General features: G+C 43.6%; 1 protein-coding gene across 2 annotated transcripts in view; it reads left to right on the plus strand.

Annotated features, from left to right (window-relative positions):
• The window catches only part of PRSS12 (serine protease 12), a 641,810-nt gene that overhangs the window by 381,420 nt on the left and 236,752 nt on the right, over positions 1-23,638 (plus strand). For both annotated transcript variants that reach the window (XM_078675945.1, XM_078675946.1), the window contains exon 6: positions 15,771-15,912. In XM_078675945.1, coding sequence (XP_078532071.1) covers positions 15,771-15,912 — 142 coding nt within the window. The remainder of the gene's footprint in view (positions 1-15,770; positions 15,913-23,638) is intronic.

A 23,638-nucleotide genomic window follows, 5' to 3' on the forward strand; every position in this document is an offset into this window, starting at 1 on the left:
CCTAATGAATCAGCTGTGCTTTTATTTACTTGTTGTGCTTATTTGTTTTCACATTTTTGCCACTTGCACTTTACTTGGATCCCAGAGGGGTCACTAGTGAACTAACACGCTGGGCAATCACTGCACTGCTCCAAATAGCACATAAGCACTTTAATCTATAGCTGCCCCCATAGCTATCCTCAGTGAGCAGTCCTCCTAAGCCTTCTTGCCAATTGCTCTTACTTGGTTCCCAAGTGGATTGCTAGTGAACTTACAAGCTTGGCAATCACTGGATAGCTCCCACAAACATTTAACAGTAGCTGCTTGCTTGCATTGTAATTTATCACTGTCCTCATGTACCTTGAGTGTGGATAATTGGTTTCACCCGGGTAACATCTTTTTAACTATTAGATCTACATTCCTGGCCTTTTTATATCATGGTCAGCTTGTCTTAGGATATTTTATTATTGAAGCTTTTTGTATGATTTTAATTAACTGAATACAAATATAGATTGATTTGATGTAATCAATACCACCAACGACTCAATTTTGTATATGAATCACTGAGTATAAATATTTTTGGAAATTATGATTCAACAATAACCCAACCCCTCATTTTTATCTGTCCAGTGGCTGCCTACGTCGTGGTGTAATTTCCTGTGATGCCACTTCCGGTGATGTCACATACTGTTATGACACCTGCGATTTTCTTTAGAGGGAACATTAATTTTATGGCTGAATTTTTCTCATTAACCCCCACTCCCTCAGCACCTGACTACAAACAGCAAAGACGCAAGCAGGGAAGTAGGATGGGAGAATCAGTAGGGTGCCTGGTAAACATCGATGACGTGAACGGAAGTGTGCACCATGGTCGTGGGTTATGGACATGTATTCACACACCCAGTGCAAGGCTACAGCCCTAGAAGAGTTGCAGTGCAGTGCAGATAACACCAGTCACGCACACTTGAGTAATACATTCAATGGCAACAGTTAATTAACTACCTCAAACACATAGTTGGCAAATACACTCCCCAACATATAGATTCCTCTGGCTCAGATTTAGCCCAAAAATGTGTTTAATAGAGTTGGATGGCGAAAGGCCTTAACTTCCTATGGGGCTTCTTTCTCTTACAATCTTCCATACAATGTTAAAGAGCGGTTTACGTCTTTGTTACTTGTCTTCAGAGAGACATAACCACGCTCTCAGTTACCCTGTTAATGAAGTGCCATTTCAGAATATTACTTGGATTCATTTTTAGCACATAGAAAACGATCCAGATTTTTTTTAAATTACCTTTTAAATCAGTCCATGAAAGACATCTGGAAAGAGTCATGCTCATGTTACCCCATCTAACAACACCAACTATAATGGGATTTGAATGTTATTTTAACATTCTTGCCAAGTCTCTCTTTTAGACTGTCTCTCTCCCTAAGATCCTTCCCTTCGAAGGCAATAGCCCTTTTATTTATTATCTCTGCCAGAAAAGCTAATATCTATATGGACCCAAATAACAAGACCTCTTCCATCCTATGCGTCACCCAAGTCCAGAACAAGTTGATTCTTTACATGGATTATCCTGATTGCTAAAATCAGGGCACGATAAACCTAATGAGCAGAGATGTTCAGTTCTAATATTCACCAGGATTGCACCTTTTTCTTTGAAATCAACAGAAAAAGAAACTGATGCGGAGACTCACAAAGCAACAAATTTCGCAGAACAGTAGTATAGTTTCTCATGTCAATGGCTGGACAAAGTCTCTTGTTGTTTATAGCTAAACTTCTGGACAGGATGCTATATGTGATCCCTAGGTCATCCAGTTCATCAGAACAAATTATTTTCCTTCTCACCCACTCAAGTCCATCCTCCTCTGTCTGCCAAGGACCTCTTTGCTGCTAGAGCATCTTCTTCACCAATGACATGGCCTGGATGTTCTCCGTATTCTCACAGCAGGAAGTGTGGAAGTGCACCGGAAGCAACAAGTTCATAAATTCAAAGTCTTTACAACAGTTTTATGCTATGTGGATTTAGTAAACAGTTACTGCATGAGATCTCCGCAAGGAGCAACCAACAATCAAAAGCACCCAAGAATAACAAAGCAAACATACAAGTGGGAGCTGGTAAAATGCTCCATTTCACGAAAGATGAGATGCTCATGCTATTCATTGAACAGCGTACACATCAGAAGCTTCTACGCCATCTTGGAAATCCCCAAAAGTCTTACAAAAAGGTATATATTAATTAACCCCAGACAGTTTTGTGCCGGGTTTGGATAGTAGCATTGCCCCCAATCTAGAGCTACCATTTGAATCCATCCACCAAGCAGCATCCAGTATGGGTTTTGCCTTATATGACTGCAAATGGAAATGGACCACAAACCGCCAGCCTTATGAACGAATGAGAATTAGGTGGCACCTGGACTTATCAGAGGGCAGAATCGCTCTCCAGGACTAATACAAACATGAAAACAGGTGAATTGAACTAAATATGTGTTATTTTTCTCAAATAGAGGAGGAGGGCACAGGGGGCTGTGGTCTATGCATCGTAATGGCAGACCTTAGCGACCCAGGCATAGACCACGCAGGATCCCTTAAAATAAGATGACACGGTGAAGGCGTGAATGTTTTAGTATATGTTTACTGCTGAAGTGGGATCTGTTGTAATCAAATGTGAATAGGTACCGAATCCAGGGAGGGGTGTCAGACTATGTAAACCGCTCGCAGATCTGTGTGCAAATGGGAATACTATCTGTGCATGGGTGCTGCTACTTTAGAACTATTGTTTTGAAGCACTTTTGGGTTGTGTGCCTGGGGCCAGGTGTGCGACACATTGTACGGGTGCTTCATTTCAACTCGTTGCAGAATGGGAATGTCCCCTGTACTGATTTGCTGTTGCCATCTGCTTGCAGGCACATCTTATGCTGCCAGGGAGAATATATTGGGGGCAGCAACATCCAACCATAGTGAATCTGAAGGAGGAACTGGTGTTCATGTTATTACCAAACTACACCACCCATCCTGGCCCTGTGCATGACATGAGCGTAGTGCAGGAAACACCCATGATTGCTTAAGAATGTGGCAGTACTGGACTTGTCAACCTCCAAACCATGACCCCCTCACCTTGCGTGATAATGCCAAAGGTGCGAAAGTATATATTCGCTTTCCTTATGACCATCCGTTGTAGTGTCTCAAACAAGGCCCTCTGTCTTTCCATTCAGTATTTGAGTGACGTGGGTCAACCATCAAATATGCCATCACAACACAGGCAAATGTTGTATAGAATGCATGTGTGAAGACCACTGAGACACTTGCAGGGAGGCATGTGATCCTATAGCACATGGGTGCTCACAAACAATTTCCCGGGGGCTGCAAACTTTGTTCTTTGGTGTGTCCGAGGGCCGCACTGATGCCAGCGGGGGTATAAAGTGGGTGTAGTGCAGAGGCGCAACTAGAGTCAAATTTCGGGGGGGGGGCTAAGAAAAAATTTCGGGGGGGGGGGCTGAATCTTTAGGCAATCGACAGAGTCGAGCTGCAGGGGCTCTTAGACGGGGTGAAACAACAACAAAGCCCCATTTACATGCACAAGGTCTTTTAAAGACCTGTGAAGTGCTCGGGTGCGGCTGTGAGCGTGTCTCATCCCGGGCTGACACACACGACGGGGGGGGCTGAAGCCCTTTGAGGCCAATGGGTGTTGCGCGCCTGGTGTAGGGGGAACCAAAACGTATATCTAGTGACTGTCTTTAAAAATGAAGGTGTCCCTAAAGTTAAGGACCTAGCTACTTCCCTTCCCTAACTGCAATTAACTTTGAAATAAGTGATAGCCGCATATTTAAAAAAAAAAATCCATGTTAGTGCTGAGTTCAGTAAACAGCAGCCTAGTGCCGCTGCTGTTCAGGGGGCTGCATGTAAAGCTCAGGAGGGCCACATGTGGCCCCCGGGCCGTACTTTGAGTATCACTGCTAAAGCACATAATGCTCAGTTATACATCAAGGGGCAGCATTCAGAAGAGGACACAATCAAAGGGGGGGGGGGCTGTAGGGACAGCTCGACTATACTGTTGCTGATAGACAGAGGCCTCTTGATCTCTTTTTAAGTTCAAAATAAGTTTATTGAAGGGATTACAAGGCAATAGTTCAAAATAGGAACATAATATTGTGGGGAAAAACAAAAGAAGGAAGGGGGAAACAGATGATGATTAATTTAGAAGAAGGAAGGAAAACAATGCAGTACAATATTAACAATTCAAAACAGAATGGATTAATCATGGGTATCAATAGGTAAAAAGTAAATATTATAATATATGAATAATAGAAACAAATGCAATTAGAGTTGTGCAGTAAAACAGTTTAGCCGAACATGAGGGAATGGAAAGGGTATCAAGGGGGTTTAGAAACCTCCTGCTGATCAGGGCGGGGACGAAAGGAACGGGTTTTACAATTATCCAAATATAACGTAATAGGAAGCCATAACTCAGCACGTTTAGCAGCCAACTGTGCAGGAAAAACAAAAGCATTATCAAGTCTGTGGTTGTGGCAAACATTATACCACCAAGCTTTGAAAGTGATACTGGACGTAGACTTCCAGTTGACAGTAATTTGTTGAAAGGCAACTGCTAATAATAAGTCAACAATACGAACATTTAGGTCTATCTGATCCCAACAAGGGGAGAGGCTTCCCAGAAAAATTTGTGCGTGTGAAAATCGAATGCTAGTGGAGAAGATAACATTAATTTGAGCCCAAACTTGTAACCAGAAGGCATGTACCTCTTTGCAAAGAAACAACATGTGAAACAAAGTAGCATTAGGGGAAGAGCATGACCAACATGTGTCTGGTGTAGTAGGGAAACGTTTGTGAAGGGTGGAAGGAGTATGCAGTAGACGATTGTAAATAAAGAATATAGTTTGCGTCAGAGAAGCAGATCTGGAGGTTTTACGGATCTTCGTCCAGATCTTATCCCAAAAAGAGGTTGGCCAGGACAAGGAAAGATCATTTTCCCAGTGCTCCTCCACTGTACTTTTGAGTCTGGGCTGAGTGTGTGTGTGTAGGCGTTTGTATAGGACAGAAGCTTTTGGGAGAGTAAGTAAAGTAGAATGGAGTTGAGTAGTAGCGTCAGGGGAAGATGGAGAAGGATGTGATTTGGGAAGTTTATTGTAGATCTCCATAACCGATGCTTTAAGGAGGAGATATTGGGGAGCAGAAGAGAGGGGTAGGCCAAAAGTGGAGCGGAGAGCATGGAAAGGCAAGAAAGTGGATTGTGAAAACAATTGTGAAATCCAAAGCAAACCTTTGGCTCTCCAGGATCTCCAGAAAATAGGTTTGCCTCGGATTAAAAGGTATTTATTATGCCAAATGGTGGAGGAAAGGAAATCAGTAACGCAGACAGGAGGAGGAGGACGAGAGGATAAGAGGAGTTTGAGAGTGAATTTATGTATAGGAGTAAAAAGTGAGGAGGGTTTGCGCGAAAAGGAGATACACTCAGCAAAAGAGAAAGGTGATAGAAAAAGGCGCTCCACCTTAGTCCACAATGGGCAAGAGGAATCAGGATCTTGTAACCAAAAGGAGGATTGGCGCAGCAAAAAAGCCCTGTGATATGCCAGAAAATTCGGAAAATTAACACCACCTTCAGAAGCCGCAAAAGGAAGATAAAACTGAGTTGTTTTTTTTCAGGAACTTAGCTGGAATGGCGATGGGGATATTGGAGAGTGTGTAGAGAACAACAGGGGATAGCATCATTTTGATAGTATCTAAGCGACCCCACCAGGACAGATAAAGAGGGTGCCACTTAGCCGTGAGGTCAGATAGTTTCTAAATGCACTTGGTTAGGCACAAGGAAACAGTATCAGGGATGGAGGGGGTAATGTGCAATCCCAAATATTTGATATGGGAAGAACTCCAGGTGAAATTGGAGGCACTGAAGTCATTCTTAAAGGTGAACTTTGTCAATGGCAAAATCTCACACTTATCGTGGTTTAATTTATAACCAGATATGGAGGGATAATGCTGTACTTCTGCTAAAAAAGCGGGAATAGAAACAGTGGGGTTCGAGATGAAAAGTAAAATGTCATCTGCATACGCAGCAAGCTTAATGGAAAGATCCTTAGTCTGAAATCCGTGAATATTAGGATTTTGGCGAAGTTTGGACAGAAAGGGTTCTAGGGCCAAATTAAATAAAAAAGGTGAAAGAGGGCATCCTTGACGGACACCTCTGCCAAGATTAAAATAGGGAGATGTTTGGCCATTGGCAAAAACTGCGGCTCGTGGACGGCAGTATAATAAGGAAACTAAGGAGACAAATTTAGGGCCAAACCCGAACCAATTAAGAGTATGGAAGAGGTAAGGCCATTCTACCCTATCAAACGCCTTCTCAGCGTCTAAGGCAATTGCTGCGAGGGGGTATTGGAGATGTGAGGATTTTGTTAAAATATTGAATAAGAGTCTTGTGTTGTCAGTAATGTAACGCCCCTTAACAAAGCCTGATTGTTCATCTTCTAAAAGGTCAGGAAGCAAGTGATCTAATCTAATCGCCAGTGATTTAGCAAAATATTTGTAGTCTATATTGACTAGGGAAATAGGTCTGTAATTTTTACAATACTGGGCGTCTCTTCCGGGCTTAGGAATTAAACAAATATGTGCGTCCGAGAAAGTACCGGAGGAAGAACCAAATTCAGCAAAGGAGTGGAGGAGGGAGTGGAGTTTTGGAATGAGTAATTTTGAAAAATGAAGGTAAAACTCAACAGTAAAACCATCTGGGCCGGGGGCTTTATTGAGTTTTAAACGTTGAAGGGCAGCAAGCAATTCTTTTTGTGAAACATCGGATTCTAAGGAAGAGAGGTCAAGAGGGAAAGAGGGGGGGGGTTTGAATGGTAGCGAAAAAGTGAGCAAGAGATTGAGGAGAGGAGGAAATGTCTGAAGTGTATAGGGTCTCATAGAAATGGGAGAAAGTAGTAAGAATGTCAGCATCCTTGTGTTGTATATGCGCATCATCATCATAAATCGATTCAATGTTCACTTTGTTATGCTTGACCTTCAAGTAATTAGCAAGAATCTTTCCAGCTTTGTTCCTGCCACCATAAAATTTAGCACTGGATTTAAGCAAATATAAAGAAGCATCTTCAGTAGACTTTTCATTAAATTTGATTTTGGCAGCGACCAGAGATGTCAAACTATCTGAGGAATGTGAGGTAAAATAGGCGTGTTCCAATCTTTTAATGTCACGAAGGAGGTTCTTGGTAAAATGGCAAGCAGCTTTACGTTTGTTAGCAACAAAACTGATAATGAAATCGCGTGCAGCAGCTTTAAAGGTGTCCCAGAGGGTATGTCGTGAAATGGGTGGGATATCATTGAAAAGAAAAAATTCATCAAAAAAGTTAGAAAAGGAAGTGGAAAACTTGGGGTCCAGAAGGAGGGCATTGTTAAAACGCCACCTTTCAGGACCATCAATTTTGGGTAGAACCTCGAGACTGATTACCACAGGGGCATGGTCGGAAAGCAAAATCGGACCAATTTCTGCCGCCTGGAGCGTTTGAGAGAGTGCATGGGAAACAAAAATATAATCAAGACGTGAATGGGAGCGATGATGGGGTGAATAAAAAGTAAACTCTTGTAAAGTCGGGTTACATAAACGCCATGAGTCAACGAGTTTATGTTGCAAAATGGCTTGAGTAAATAGTTTGTGTGGTTTTGTGGGAATATAAGAGGCATCAGACTTCCTGTCCAGAAAAGGATCAAGAGGGTGATTACAGTCTCCTGCAAGAATAAAATTATCATCCATGAATTGGGTAATACGAGGAGAAAATTCAGCCCAAAAAAGGGGTTCACCGTTTGTGGGACCATAGACATTAAGGAGGGAGATTGGAACACCTCTAAGTGATAATTTGACATGATTCCATCTGCCATTAGTATCTGAGGCTTGAGAAATGAGTGTGAGAGGGAGTGACTTGCGACATAGAATAGCAACACCATTGCGTTTACCATCACCCTGTGAGTAAAAGACATCACCTACCCAACCTCTCTTAAGTTTCTCAGATTCCGTGTCTGTGAGGTGAGTTTCTTGAAGAAATGCAATGTCAATATTTAATTTGGCTAGGTGAGATAAAATGCGCTGTCTTTTAACCGGGGAGTTAATACCCTTAACATTCCAGGAAACGATATTTAAAGTCATAATTTACACAATAAAGCAATAACTTGGTGCATGAAGAAATCCAAAATATAAAACATAAAAAAGAAGAGAAAGAGAAGGGAATAATCCAAAGTGTGAGGAGAGGAAGAAGAACGAATTGAACAAGAAAGAAGCAATATGCAAGGAAAAGAAATACAGGAGTAAGGAAGAAACCCAAGATTAAAGGGTAGGAAGTAAAGAAAGGAAAAGCAATGTAGGTAAATGGAAGGAAGAGTGGAAAGTATAAATGCTCGGTTCTGAGGAAAGAAGAAATACAACCTGAAAAAAGAAAATCATCATCATTATGCATGAATGGAAACTGAGTAGTCGAGGGAGGGGAAGGGAACAAGGTCAAAAAACAAAGGAGGTACAAAAAACATGGGAAGAACATACCTACAGAAGAGAAATACGAGAAGGAGTTGAGGGGAGGAAGGGGCCAGGTAGGCAAGGCAACACAACTGAGGTCGGCCGGACAGGGAACCGGGAAGACGTCATCAGACAACGAAGGGTTCCTGTGGAAACATATGTGGGGGAAAAGAATAAAGAGTTACATAGGACCGCAACTATACAAGGACCATGAAACACATCCTGTGGTAGAACATCACGAGAATAAAACATTCAAAACAGGCAGGAAAATTCAAAGAGGGAGTAACCACCATAACAGAACATAGGACTAGCATCGAGGCTGGCTAGCAGAAAGAGTTATCAGCCAGAGGCATGAAGCAAACAGCAACAGTGCAATGTGAAACAGTAGAACATTCAAACAAGCGAGAAACAGGAGCATCAAAAAAGTATTAAAAGTCAGCCAGGGGAAGAGGACGAAGGACCAGAGGCATCCATGGCAGAGGTATGGTGCGCATTGATGAAGCTTTGCAATCTCACTGGATCTTCATAGGTGGTAGTTTTGTTGTTATAAGTGACTTTGAACAAACAAGGATGATATAAGCCATATCGAGCACCCATAGAACGAAGAACCTCTCTCATGCTTAGAAAGGCTTTTCTGCGGTTGGCAGTCGCTTTAGCATAGTCCTGAGCGAAGAACAACGGAGATTCGGACCAAGTCAATTTAGGAAGAGCCTTGGCAGCTGCTAGAACTTTCAAGAGATCAGTGTACTCCAAGAAATAAAGAATTACACCACTTGGCCTTTGTGACATGGAGAGTGACGTAGGTAAGCGGCCTAGACGGTGGGCGCGTTGGATGTTGAGGGATGTATCCTCTGGCAAGTGAAGCAATTTAGGGAGGAAGGATTTAAAGAAAGCAGGCGGATCAGACCCTTCAAGACCTTCCACCAGGCCATAAATGCAAAGATTATTGCGCCTGCCTCTATTTTCTAACTCCTCCACCTGCTTCTGAAGAGCGCCCACCTGCGAAGACAGACGTGTGACTGTGGTTTGAGATTCTTGAAAAGATGCGACGAATTGCTCCACTGAAGAAACTCTTGTTTCAATTTGGGACCAATTGTCTGTTAGAACCTGAAGTTTGGCATTGGTCTCCTCCATGAAAGGGCGCAATGACCCAATTTCCTCGAGAAAAGGACGGAATGATCGGATTTCCTCCAGTAAGAGCTCCATAGAAACTGGAGATGGTGACTTGGGCGGCGAAGGTGGATGTTTCTTTAGCCGTTTAACAGTTATTTTCCCTGAGGATGGCTGAGAAAGCGAATCCATGGCTGTCTCGGACCCTGAAGATGCGAGGGAATCCTCTAATTGGGAGAAAGCTGAAAACACTTTAGAGTTCTTTACAAAAGCCACCCTTGTAGTCGATTTGGAGGAGAAGCGAGACATATGTTTTTGTCGTCCCATACATGGAAGCTGAGGAACACACAAGAAACGCAATGTAACTGCAGAAATGAAAAGAGACTTTGTATAACAAGTATAGCTGCTTGTAAGTCAGTTCATTTATGATGCGTCAAGCACAAGTAATATGAGGGAGGAGTTGAAGCTGGAAAATACATTAAGAACATTGAGAGGATAATTCAGCCAAGTCAATGATGCCAATACAGAGAATGCATATTTGTAAGGTATAGTTGCATAGTCAATGATGTTATAGAAGAAGTGCAACCAGCTGAAGCAGGGGGAACATCCAAAAAACGAAGCCTGCAATAAGTTGTGACAAAATCGCCAGTGAAATGAAAATAGCCAGGAAGGAAGCCTCTACAGCGTTGAAATATGTCGCATGGGAAATTCTCTACTGGTTGGGGCAGCAAGTAATCTACCGTCTCCACTCTTCAATAAAAACGATGTTGTAGAGTAATGAGAACCTTCCAGAAGGTGGTTAAGAAGTACTACATTTTGCCAAAAAAGCTCATAAGGCGCAAGGAAAGCGGAGTTAGCACATCAATATATAGCCAGAAGTACTCCGAGGCGCTCAAAATGGCGGTCGCGCTGTGAGAAGGATAAACAGTCATATGTGCGTATCGCCACTGAAATAGTGAAGTAGGCTGCGACTTCGTGAGGTTCACATAAATGAATCTAGGATTGTAGCGGATTACAGGCGAAGAGATAAAATAAATGCGCACTCGCCTTTAAGAGAAAGACGCTCCGTGCCGGGACCCACAAGATGGCGGCCGCGAGCACCGGAGCGCCCTCAGAAATGTAATAGCGGATAACTCCGTCTTCCGCTCACACAGGAACGTCTCGGCGGTCACAGAACATGGCGCAGGCTGTCAGACGGCAGGACTGGACCTCCAAAGCAGGAACAAAGGGAGTTAAAAGGTGAGTTCCCCGGTGCCGCGTCGGAGCCTCACTCAGGCGCCGCCATCGCCCACGGCGCCAAGCCACCGCCTCTTGATCTCTTAACACACTGAAAACGAGAATAGTGCTTAAGCCTCAGTGCTCCATTCAAGATGGCGTCACCCTAGCGTGGAAGGCATTGAGGCGAGTTATCGCACACCCATGAAGATTTACTTCATCCCCCACGTGTACAGACGTATCTATTACAGAAGTGGAATGAACTTAAACAGTGATGTTAGCACTTCTACCTTAGTTCCGACCTTTTAGGGGGCAATTTACGGGCCACAGATGACTATTAAGTCAGTTAGTACCCCTATGTAAGCGCTATTCGCGAGGAGCCATTATTAAACAACTTAATTGTACATATAATTCACGTAATGAATGTAAATGAAAGGACACAGCCTCATACTTGAAGCTATTCTTGACGCTATAAGAATATATCATTCAGACAGAATACACCGAAAAGTTCAATATTTCTCATATTGCAGGCCCATCTTTAAACAATCTGCCAACAAATTGAATTCCTCAGTCGCACGTGCTGTTACCAGCATCACCTCTCAGCTATCTCATGGCTCGGGGCCCTGGCTGCGTGCCCAGACAGGGAGCCACGTGCTGCGAACTCTGCCTTCTCTCATGTTCAGGATCAGCTCTCAGGCTGCTTTGAATCTGTCTCCAGCCGGAGCTGTCTATAGAGAGGAACGCGCAGCCTCCCGAGGGGTTCAGAGGTCATGTATCAGGTGATGGAGGTTACATAGCAAGGTCCCTCCATGGACCGATAGACTGAGAGCAGGAGGCGAGAGACAGGCTGAGGGCTACAGCTATGCACCGAGTCACTTAGAGATAGACTTCTGCACTACGAGCCTGCTGAAGACTATTGTTATTAATGTGGCTATGTAACTGCAGCCTGTCACGAGAGTGGTATAAGGCAGCGGTTCTTAACCTTTTGATTTCTGTGACTTCCTACAAAAATAATTACCAGAATACGGGGACCCCCAATGAGTTATTATTGAAACCTGGGGATCTCCAGCCTGAGCAACTTCTATGGTTTGAATCTCAAGACAATACACAAAAATACAAAAACAAGTATACACCAAAACAAATTCTCAAATATTTTGTTTAATTCACAATCAAATATAGAAAAGGTTTTCAATGATTCTACTCTATTTGTATCATACTTTAATTTTAATATATTTATTTGAATGTTATTTAGTTTTTTTATTTAGATTATTAGCTTCCTATCCTACTATGGCTTTGCAAACTGGGCCAAGTGCAATCCCAGGCTTCTCAGGGAGGGAGTGTGGGGATGCTTGTGATCAGGACTCGACAATCCCACACTAGCGCAATAACTGATTGTCCAACAAGAAAATTACTTTATTGCACATTAGAACAGAATACTACAATTGTCCTGGGTGCTCAAGTCAGCTCAACATCTATCCGCGCTCTCTCCCTGGTTCCCCTCTTTTTCCGGGCTAAGCTCTTGTTACCTGGGAAGAAGGTAATAGCATGGTTATGGCTTAGATGCAAATGACCCCCTCTTTTGTAAATTGAGCTCAGTCTCACAGTTCAATTGCTCACTTCTTACTTAGTTCAGTTGTTCAGATCTTACCACCCTTGGCAGCCACCAGGGCTCATTTCTACTGCTCGCTTCAGCTTCTAGGAGGGAAAGCATGTGAACTGGTAGCTCCATCAGGGTCTCTTCATTGCTGAGGCACACGCCAAGGAGACATATCCTCGGCCATGCTGCTGCTGAACATCTCTGAAGACTGTAGGTGGTAGACTGTTTCACATATGGAACAGGTGGGCAGGTGCTCAGGTATCAGTGCAGCGCACATGGGCCAATCTCCTCCTGGTGGTGCGGTCACACTCAGACTGTTCTCTGACAGCCATACACAGGTCATTCTTCTCTGGGCAACAAGGCCACACACTGGACTAATGTTTGGGTAATGCAGCTTAATTCAGGCCATATTTCGTCTGGGCACTGCAGCTGGACACAGGCCATGCTGGCTTAGAGCCCCAACAGAGTTTCAGAAATCTTCAATTTGAGTGGCCATGATTCCTGCCAGGAACCACTGTTGGAGAGAATGTAACCTGCCAACACTGGGATACCCAGCTCACTCTATGCAGTCCTCATCTTCTGGACGTAGCACCATCTCTGGTCATGCTGCACATTGCTCCTCCTCGACAGTCACTTGTTCTTTCATGGTTGGCAAGCTCCTTCCTCCTTCTCTATCTCAGCAGGCAGACTGGATTCTAGGAGCCTCGGTTCGGTAGGCTCACCTCTTGGAAGCTACAGACACCAGTTCTGGTTGTACAGCTTTCCTCTCGGTACTCTGCAGAACACTCCCTTCTTTGGTGATAGAGTATTTTGGAACAAGAACAGCAAGTGGGATAGTGGGCTCTCATCTTTACACAGTAACTGCAGACAAGAGTCGGTATTTTACTATCTGCACTTTCAGAACAGTTTTGGGGTGTTTTTTCTTTCAAGCGTCCTCTCCAGGCTGCTCTCCAGACACAGCCTCTGTGTAGAATGTTGCTTCTCACAGCAGGATCATCTCCTGCTTGGAACACCCACAACAGAGCACAAAATGGTGAAAGCTTACTGCACCTTGCTGTCATCAGCCAATCTGAAAGAGAGATCAGGAAACTCCTTTCTTAAAACAATTTCTAATTGGCACAGAATAATTCTGTGTAGACTTAATAAAAAAAAGGAAAAAATAATAATAAAACAGAACACTTCAGTCATAAATGAAAAAAAGATATATTTTGTAGTATAACAAGAATAAATAACTCAGTTCGGATTAACTGAGTTCTATGACAGCAATAATTGGGCCATATAAGTCATTCTTTAATTCTTTTATGACAGATGTGTTTTGTTTTGTTATCTACAGACATACGGACATAACGAAATAGTAATTAGAAAACAGTGAGGTGCAAAAGACAGTTTGAAACCTTAGGCTATAAGAGCTACAATGGAAAGAGTCAGTGACATTTTGTTTTAGCCATTTCCAACACCAATACAGCGAGGCTGGTAGTTACCTGGAATAGTCATACAGCCAATATTAGACCTAACTAACCGTAGAAAACGTTGAGCTGCTGATATGATAGAAGCTTGCGTTCCGGTTCAGTGAATACCTGGCCTGGCAGCTGGGCTGGCCTATTCCCACTGGAGCAGGGTCAAGATTGATTTGCATATGCCCTGCTCCAAACTGAGGTGGCATGGTGGGCGAAAAACAATGGACTGGGATGCGACTCTGTGTGATGGCCAGTGACTAAGACTAATTCAAGCATTCCATCCATCATCTTGTTGTTGCAGTTGACACAATATTCTAGCACAGCAGGAGTTTGTGGCTGCACTGGGACAGCACATTTATTTCTGCCTAATTATGCGCACTGTTCCGGCGTCTTCTGGTCGCACCCAATGAAGGATGTGCCACAGCGCAGACCAAAACGATGCATCCAATCTGCAGTTCATGCTTAGTTTGTTTCCACTTGTAGTGAGCAATGCTATGAGCACTTTAGGAAGCTATGTATGCTAATAAGATGGCCATTAATACGCAATAGGCTAACTGTTGAACCCATTATACATCGGAGACATAAATATTTTGCTGAAATTGTAAATCTGTTTCGATAATGACTCTACTAAAGCAATGTAAAAAGTGAGTTTGTGGGCACAGGTGTGAGCCAAAATAAATATTGTAGTCTAATTTTCATTTTAACTATACTTATTAACAATACCATGTTTTATTTTGTACTTTTTATGAAATAGATAACAAACAAAGAGAATGGATAAGGCAACGCATAGGGCCACATGTATCAATATTTGTAATAGCGATTACCAAATTGCAATTTTCTGCGATTTGCAATTAGGTAATCGCCACTCCAAATGTAGCCATTCCTAAGGGGTCACAAATTGACCTACCTCATTAATATTAATGCAGTAGATCACAAGATGCGCCCTCCTAGGAATCACTAAAATCACGGTGATGGTGGCCTGCTAGTGTCAGCAGAACACATGGTGGCCTGCTAGTGTCAGCAGAACACCATGTCCGTGATTGCTGGTCAATAAAGCAATCATATTTTTTTACAAAGCAGCCCGTTTTCGTTAAAGGAAAACGGGTTGCATTTTAAAGAAAAAAATTAAAAGTTTTCTTTTCATTTTTTAAAAGCAGGCAGTGGTCCGTGGGACCACTGCCTGCTCTTAAAAAACGTTTTTGCCACCATTACCAAAGGGGAAGGGTTCCCTTGGTGACCCCTTCCTTGGTGGCCCCTTCCCATTTGCGAATAGGTTACCACCAAATTGAAGTTGGTGGTAAAATGCAAATGTTTTGCAACCGCATTCACTGTCACAAAACATTCATACATACCGTTACTCTTCGGTATTTGGAAGGGACGCCTTAAACACCCCCCTTCCAAATACAGAACCGCAAGCCCATTTTGCGATTCGGTAACAGGTCACCAAATTGCAAAGTAGGGTTTGATACATGGGAAAAGCCTTTTTTACGTTCACAAACAGGCAGATTCTGCAAATTGGCTTGTTTGCGAACGGAAAATAGCTACATACATGTGGCCCATATTGCTTTTACCTTGTTCCACAGTTGGTTTTTCTTGCACTCTTTGCTAGCAGTAGCAGAGGATGCTCGTCATTTAGCACACACCATGCATCCCACACAGGAACATGTGAAGCCAAGCGATTACACATCCCGTTATTTTAAAAACTTGCTTTCTGAGTAACACTGTTTCAAGAAAAAAAGGGAAGAGAGGATGTCAAATGTATGTTGTCTGAGTATATTATCTTGTATGTACCATCTGTGACTATGGCCGCTGCGCACTGACACAGCCCCAGGGATGTGTGCAATAAGGATGACTTAACATAACTAATTCTTGGTCCTTTTTCTGCTGCAGAGGGCGCAGTCAGACTGGCGGGTGGTAAAAGCAGCCACGAAGGACGCCTGGAGGTCTATCACCACGGCCAGTGGGGCACCGTGTGCGATGACGGCTGGACCGAGAGGAACACGCTGGTGGTTTGTCGGCAGCTGGGATTTAAGTAAGACCCATTTATAGTGCAGAGATAAACACATAGCACCGCAGTGAAGACAAGCATGTCCTGACTGGAGGTCGAAAAGATGGCTCCCTTGGCATTAGAGTCTATGGACTCTGACTAAACTTCTGCAGACTTGAACCATTCTTCCCTCTTTCTCAGGTAGATAACACAAAAAGCCAAAACTCGTTTAAAAAAGGCTGCAACAAACGCAACAACAATAAAAAGCATCACTATATGTGAATGAATTACACATAAATTAATATGCAGGACAAATGCCATAACATAAATGTGCATTCTATAATGGCTGAGCAGTTATATTCCATTGCACTGCAATATTTCATTTTTAATTGTCTCTGTAAATTTGTAATGAATGTACATTTAGAAAAAACACCTCGTTATATCATCAAATCTCTAGTACTAGAAAACTAGACATTATCCTCTTTTACCTGAAAATCTAAACCCTTAATTAAATACAGCTAAATCAAATATTTTCTAGGTCTCGGCTAGACAGTGCATGCGCTGTCTCGAAGAGACATGTCGTTTTCAATTTGTGGGCTTCAACCCGCCCATGGGCTTCCCATTTGCTCCTTCCATCTTCGCTCTCAAATCCTTTGTACCCATTTGTCCACAGCGTGAAGGCGTCATACCTCTTCCTGTGTTTGAATCTTGCCCAGAGCATGGACCAAGTACTTGTGACCATCCACGGCTCCCATTTTAAGAGCTACTTTTATCCTTGTCTTGGAACACTCCATACGAGTGCTTGTGTTTTCAATAGCTCCATACTCCATCTCCTGTTTTTTTTATGCACTTTTATATAGCACGAACACCACCGGAATGAATTATTGGAGCGCTTTACATGAGCACCAGTTACTTTATACAAGGACATGTTCATTTTTGTAGGCACAGGGAAATTAACTAATTTGCCCAGGATCGCAAGATTTTGAGCCATCGCTAAGACTCTAACCCAGTTTCCCAGCTCCATAGTAAGCAGCTCTGACTGTAACGTCACGTCCTCTCCTCCGACGCTGAAAGGAGCTGAGAGATCAGAGTGTGTGGCCCCAGAGTTGATTTCTCCTTTCTTTAAAAATATTATTGCCATTGGTCTCACTCCAATGCTATTTTCTGCCCCATGCAAACTATGAAACTAAAACAGCATTATGATTTATAGTCTTACTTTGCTGAGTGTTTCTAACTTGTTTACTGCTGCTTAATCGTGCAGATTTTCTTTTCACTAACTCTGTCTCTTGTTTTTTGTTTTTTAACACAGTTTTATATAGTGCGAAGAACACCCAAATGCACTTTTAGAGCTCTTTACATGAGCACTAGTTACTTTACACAAGGACACATTCATTTTTGTAGATACAGGAAAATTAACTGATTTCCCCAGGATCACAGGATGTTGAGCCAACCCAGCCCCATAGTCTGCACGTCTGGCCGTAACGCCACATCCTCTCCTCTGATGCTGCAAGATGCTGAGAGGTCATGGTGTTGATTTCTGCTTCCTTTAACAATGTTATCTAGGACTCTGGCAGTAGCAGTAACTGTTGTTCAATTGTGCAGACTTGAGTAGAACTGCTTACCAAATATATGTTTTTATATGAAAATTAATGTTTCCTTAAAGTAGACCCACAGATGTAGGTATGTGATTTTAACCATCTCTTACATTTTCTACTCATGTATTACTTTTTAGTGTGTGTTGTAATACGACGCACTCACAGTGGGTTTTCTGTAAACACGACTTCATTGTAGCATACATGGCGAGTAAGCAGTCTGGTGCCAAGAAATAACATGATCCCAGAGTGCTGCCAGAATATATTCAGTCAGTGCTCGTTCTCTCTTTTATCCACCAGTGAGTCTGTTATCGTCCCGTTTCTTCCCGTCTGTGTGTTGCAGGATGCAGATACTTAGAGTAGGACGCTCACATTCTTAAGGGGCACCTGCATCCAGTGTGGCGACTCTACATTTTCCTTTGAATTTTTGTATAAAACCTAATCTGTCTCTTTCAGTGTAATTCAGCCAAATAGTTTCACTTGACCAATCCTTTACTCCTAAGATTTGTGTCTTTTTTTTACTTTCTTTGTGCAGTTCAATGTCTGACTGATGTTTTACCCCACACTCGTTTCTTTTTAACATTTGTTCTTATTTAAGTCACAATACTGTCATAGTAACATCACTTAGGGGACTAAATACGGCTAAAAGACTTTCACATTGACAACACCATAGTTCGGGCATTTCTGAGACCTATTGTCCTTGCCAATGCTTGTTAGGTCTAGGTTTTGAAAGAGCAGCTATCAAACAACCGTATTGTTAATAAACATAAAGAGGGGGCTTTGGACTTCCTCTTTTAACCTGGCTTTCTTCCATCAGCCTCTTACAGACATTGACTTAAGAAGTTGTCAGTCAGTATTCATCTCTCCCCTAATGCTATATTGGCTGCTTAGGCCTATCTTTATGCTTTCACTCAAGTGCTTGAATTGTGTTGCGCGGGGGTCTACTTTACAACGATAGCCCTGTTTATATGAACCAGAAACAAGAACAAGACTGGATTAAAGGCAAGAGAATCTTCAATGCAGTCCATCTCTCATTTCTTGTCTGACTTCAGTGTGCTTATGCAGCATGTGTTAGCACTTTAAACCCACAGCTATTTGGCTTTGCCAATGCTTGTCTGCAATGTATTTATTACAAAAGCATATACGTGCATACAGCTTTGCACACAATTCCAAACACATTATAAAGAAACACATCACACATCACAGGCGTAGCAGAACTTTTGCAAAGATAATTTCTATGCATGTTGTTAACCTGGACTGATTTACAAGAATCATTGAAGTCCTGTAACGCCTCTACTACTTTGCCACCTCTTATATGAATATGGGGTTCAAATATGTTTCTTGTAAAAGAACCTTGCACTATTATTTTTTGTTTTTGTTTGATTTTAACATTTAACACTGAGGAATCTGCATCCTTTTCACTATGGCAATATAGTTATTATTTCTTCATATTATCGGCGTCTTAAAGAGTGTCCTTTCATTAGTAATTATCTGGTGATTACTACCCTAAATTAGTTTTGAAGCTATTTCTGAGAGGAACCACTTTTGCTTCTATTCTATATGTGCAACCACGTTCTTTCCACCTACGGGTTTGCCCTGTCCTTTCTTATATTGAATTCAAAATGACAAGCTTGCTTTAAAATCGGCCAAACTCCTGAGAAGGCTCCAACTCATCCAGAACGCCTCTGCACGCCTGGTCCTGGACATCCCTCGCCGCAGCCACATCACACCCCACCTGAGAGACCTGCACTGGCTCCCGATCAACAAGAGGATAACCTTCAAGCTCCTCACCCACGCACACAAGGCACTCCACAACACCGGACCAACGTACCTCAACACACGACTCAGCTTCTACACCCCCACCCGCCAGCTCCGCTCCGCCGACCTCGCCCTCGCTACAGTCCCCCCGCTTCCGAAGAGCGACCTCAGGTGGTAGATCATTCTCCCACCTCGCCGCCAAGACCTGGAACACCCTCCCTATCCACCTCCGGCAGACCCAAGACCTGCTGACCTTCAGAAAACTCCTCAAGACCTGGCTTTTCGAGCAGCATTCCCCACTCCAGCGCCTTGAGACCCTCACGGGTAAGTAGTGCGCTTTACAAATGATATGATTGATTGATTGATTGATTTGCTGCACGAAGAAGGGACCAGGAAAAGAACAGTGTCTGGGCCCTACTACCCCTTCTGCTACACCCCTGTTATGACAGCTCTGTATCACCACAGGCATAGGACCCCCATCTGGGCATACCTGTCAAACCAAGAGCATCTGTGAAAAACATAAAGATGATAGTTGGCTTGTTTGGCACTGGTAAATTATCTGGGCCACATTCTAGACCTTTGTTTTTAGGCCTCACCTACAGGCAGCTTTAGCTGTGTGTTGTTGAAGACATCTTGCCACTAATACAGTAAAATGTATACATATAGTGGGTATTGGGGCAGCGCCTTGCTTTTCGTTTTATGGTTGGGTGGCTTTCTTGTCTATCTTATTTTAACTCCCACCCCCTCTCCTCATTGCTCCCTTCCCCCATCTGCTCCCTGCAGCATGTAATTCGCCATTCCACCTACATCGTCCCAGTCGCGGCTGGCATTATTCGCTGGTTGAAGGTGCGGGGGGTCGCGCGGGGAGAGGTGGTTCATTTAGTAATAAATTAAAAACGTACCTGTCCGCCAGCCGGGTCCCACGTTTTCTTGGCTCCTGCTTCTGCTCTCCTGCCTCCGGCATGAACAGGAATCCTCGTTCCCTTAAGACAATCACAGAGCTGCAATGGCAGTGTTGTGATTGGTGGGGACGCCGCCCAGCCAGGGGCTTACGGGGAGTCCATGTTATCCATTTAGGCTGCATTGCAGCCTGCATGGAGAAAGAGCAGAGTGCGCATGACTGGTTTGGGCGGCCCCAGAGGGCCGACCAAACAGTCATTGCACCCTCAGGATTGGGCACACCACTCCTCCCCTGCTCGCAGAGCAGCCCGCCCACTGGCAACTAAACATAAAATGGTTATGACGGGAAGTTATTACCATTTTATGTTTCTGCTTCTCACACTCAGGGCCGGCTCTAGGCTCATGGTGGCCCTGTGCAGGGAGCGTAGGTGGGGGCCCCGGAAGAGGGGGTCCGGACGGGGCGGAGCTCAGGAAGGTGTTTTAATAATACGGATATGGAGATCTATACCTATATACGGGCAAAGGGCGTTAATCGGGAAAATTACACTAGGGTCCCAAAATGATACATAACAATGTATGCAAAAACTGACTGTAGGATATGCAGGCAAATGAAAAACGTGGAGTTAGAATAGTAATTTTGACCTCCCTGTGTTTGCCACGCCCACTGCTGCCCTGGGGACGCAGTTCAGGACAAGTAATGTGACGAGCGAGTAGTGAGCAGCAGCAGGCCATATCTAATATATACGGCTCTGTGCTGCTTTATTCTCACCCTTGTGCAGGTCAGTAAGTTAACTTTTGTTGCTATGCTGCATTGCGATAAAGAAAATCTGCCCCTTGGTGTGCATGCCTGGCGTGCCCAATCTAGCCTTAACCCTAGCACTCTCCGGCAATTGGTGGCAATTAAATTTAAAAAATACTCTATGGGATTTCCTTATTTCCTTACTTCACTTCACCCTCTCTCTTAACCTGACTCTAGTTCTACTTCTCCATGTACCTTTAACCTCCCTCCCTCTCTATGTATCTCACATGTGACTGTCGGAACTTAGTATTGGAAGCCGGGGTCGGAGCCGGAGGCCGCCAAATCCTGCCAGGGGGCCGCCAGTGCCACGATGTATCATTGATCCATCCGATCCTCGACGTGGCGGCCCCTGGGGTTCGGTGGCCCTGTGCAGGTGCACACTTTGCACATGCCTAGGTCCGGCCCTGAGCCCGCCACCTAAACCTGCACAGATTTCTCTTGTTCCATTGACCGCCTGCTTCAATCCCTCCAGCCCGCCACCTAAACCTGCACAGATTTCTCTGGATCCATTGATCGCCTGCTTCTAACAGGTATTAGATTCTAGTTGAGAATGGCCTATTAATGAGGCTGAGTTTGAAAATCTATTCACAAACAGACTAGGTCTTATTGCCTATTCTGACCTCTTAAAATTATAATGAGAGGTTTTAGGTGCAGGGACACTGGATGGTGGTGCCTTCAGTGTCGCTGCACCTAAACCCGCAAGTCTTGTTATGAGAAGCCTCGTAGGACAGTCCGCGGAAAGGCGTGGAGAGGTGAGCTATCATACTATTACACAACTGCTAGGAAAACTAGATGCGCCCCTGGGTATTCACTTGTGAATCTGACCAGCTGTTCCAATACAATGAATGACACAAAGGAGCCTTTTGTTTGAGAACCAGCGTGGAGTCTGTAAAGATGGACGCCAAGATGGCACTAAGGCCTAACAGGAAATGAATTCATACTGCCAATTGACTCCCTGATGCCAGGGTAAACAGCAAAATGATTAAGAATACACATCCCAGTCACCCTAAAGCAGTAACAATGTGATCGACACAGCCTAACTTATATGGGAACAGCCATTAACTAAACTGTGTGTCAAAGTTCATCAAGCAAATAAAATGTCTCCGCCTGCACACAAACTACCAACCTACCTTCTCATATTCAAAGGTTCGAGTGCCCTAGCATGTGCTGGCCGAGGCAGAAATTACAGGCAAATAACAAAAGCTGATCTCCACTTTTATGTGTACTGAATAATAGCCCCCTCCAGTTTTGCAAAAAGGTTTACAGTTGGAGTCGTTTCCTTACTGCTGTTAAAGTGTGCATCTTTTAATTTTACAATCACACGATATAGTCTTATTATTTCATTCGAAATGCTGAGAAGCATATAATGACCGAAGAACGAAATAAAAAAAACAATAAATAGACTCACATTTTCGGTCCTCTCCAACTCTTGTCGACCGAAAGACCAGGCTGTCCATTTGCCCCCTCCCGAACACGTGCTGTTCCCCCACACCCAATGGATGTTGCCCTGTATCCTGCCGTCCCAGCAGTCGCGTTGCACTACTTTTTTCTGTTACACATCAAATTCGGTCTTGAATTTTAGAGCATGTTATCAATCACTGCGTATGAAAAAGGGTTGTTCAAAAAGTGCAATCTCTCGTTTTAAGTCACAATGATTACATTATTTCAATTCCTTTGATGTTTTCGAGGCCTGGGACCATGGTGCTTTGCTGATAGATAGAGGCAATTTCACACAGTGCCACGATGTATCATCCTTCCGATCCGATCCTCGTCGTGGCAGCCCCAGGGGTTTGGCAGCCCTGTGCAGGTGCACACTTTGCACATGCCTAGGGCCGGCCCTGTCACACTCCAAGAAAGCAGTGAGGCGACGCTCCTCCGCCCTAGTGGAAGAGCCACCATGATTCGCACCTCAGTTGCTCTCTCGTCCTCCAAGCTGCGTTCTTTGTTTAGCATATTTTGTTTTTGATGCTTCATTGTTAACCGGTGGTTTCACACAGTTTGACTTTTTTTTTATTTATCACTCCAATATAAGCATTCACCATTTTGAGACTGTAAATACAACAAAATGGTGGCTATATCTTGTCGCATGCACAAGCGTGCCTGGTGACGCGCAAGCAAGTGTACATCGTGTGGTGTTGGGTAGCCTTATATTTATGAAGCATACAGTGTATAACGATACATGTGTGTACACATCAATGTGCTTTTATTTTTTTATATATTTTTTGCTGATGCTGATCGTTGGCAAGCAAGATGTCCCCCCCCCCCCCCCCCCCCCCTTTTGCCGATACATCAAACATCATTGGCAAAATAGCAAAGCCTATAGTTCTGCATTGCTTTTTAAGGTTGAGACCAATTGGGTTTGCCAATTCTTTTTTTATCACTATACAAAAATGAATGCCACATGGTTAAGTATTTTGCTTCTTGTCACGATTGTTCAATCATATTTCCTCATTTCCGCACACCATTTCACCTGTAAATCTATTGCATTTGCAACAATGTCCTAGAAGAACTAAGGAAGTTCTTCAAGATTGCATTTGCTAATCCAAAAATGCATTACGTTTGGTACAGCACCCAGAAGCTTTGCTAATGGAGCAACTAGGAATGTTAAATTACGAATCAGGAAATATATGTGGACAGTGAGAGGACGCCAGAGCAGAAATCTGATAGGAAGACTCCGTTTAAGAGTGCTGTGCAATGTGTTTATGATCTAAACTGAGGTCGA

This window comes from Lissotriton helveticus, chromosome 2_1, assembly GCF_964261635.1.
Source record: "Lissotriton helveticus chromosome 2_1, aLisHel1.1, whole genome shotgun sequence".
In the NCBI taxonomy this organism is placed as follows: Eukaryota; Metazoa; Chordata; class Amphibia; order Caudata; family Salamandridae; genus Lissotriton; species Lissotriton helveticus.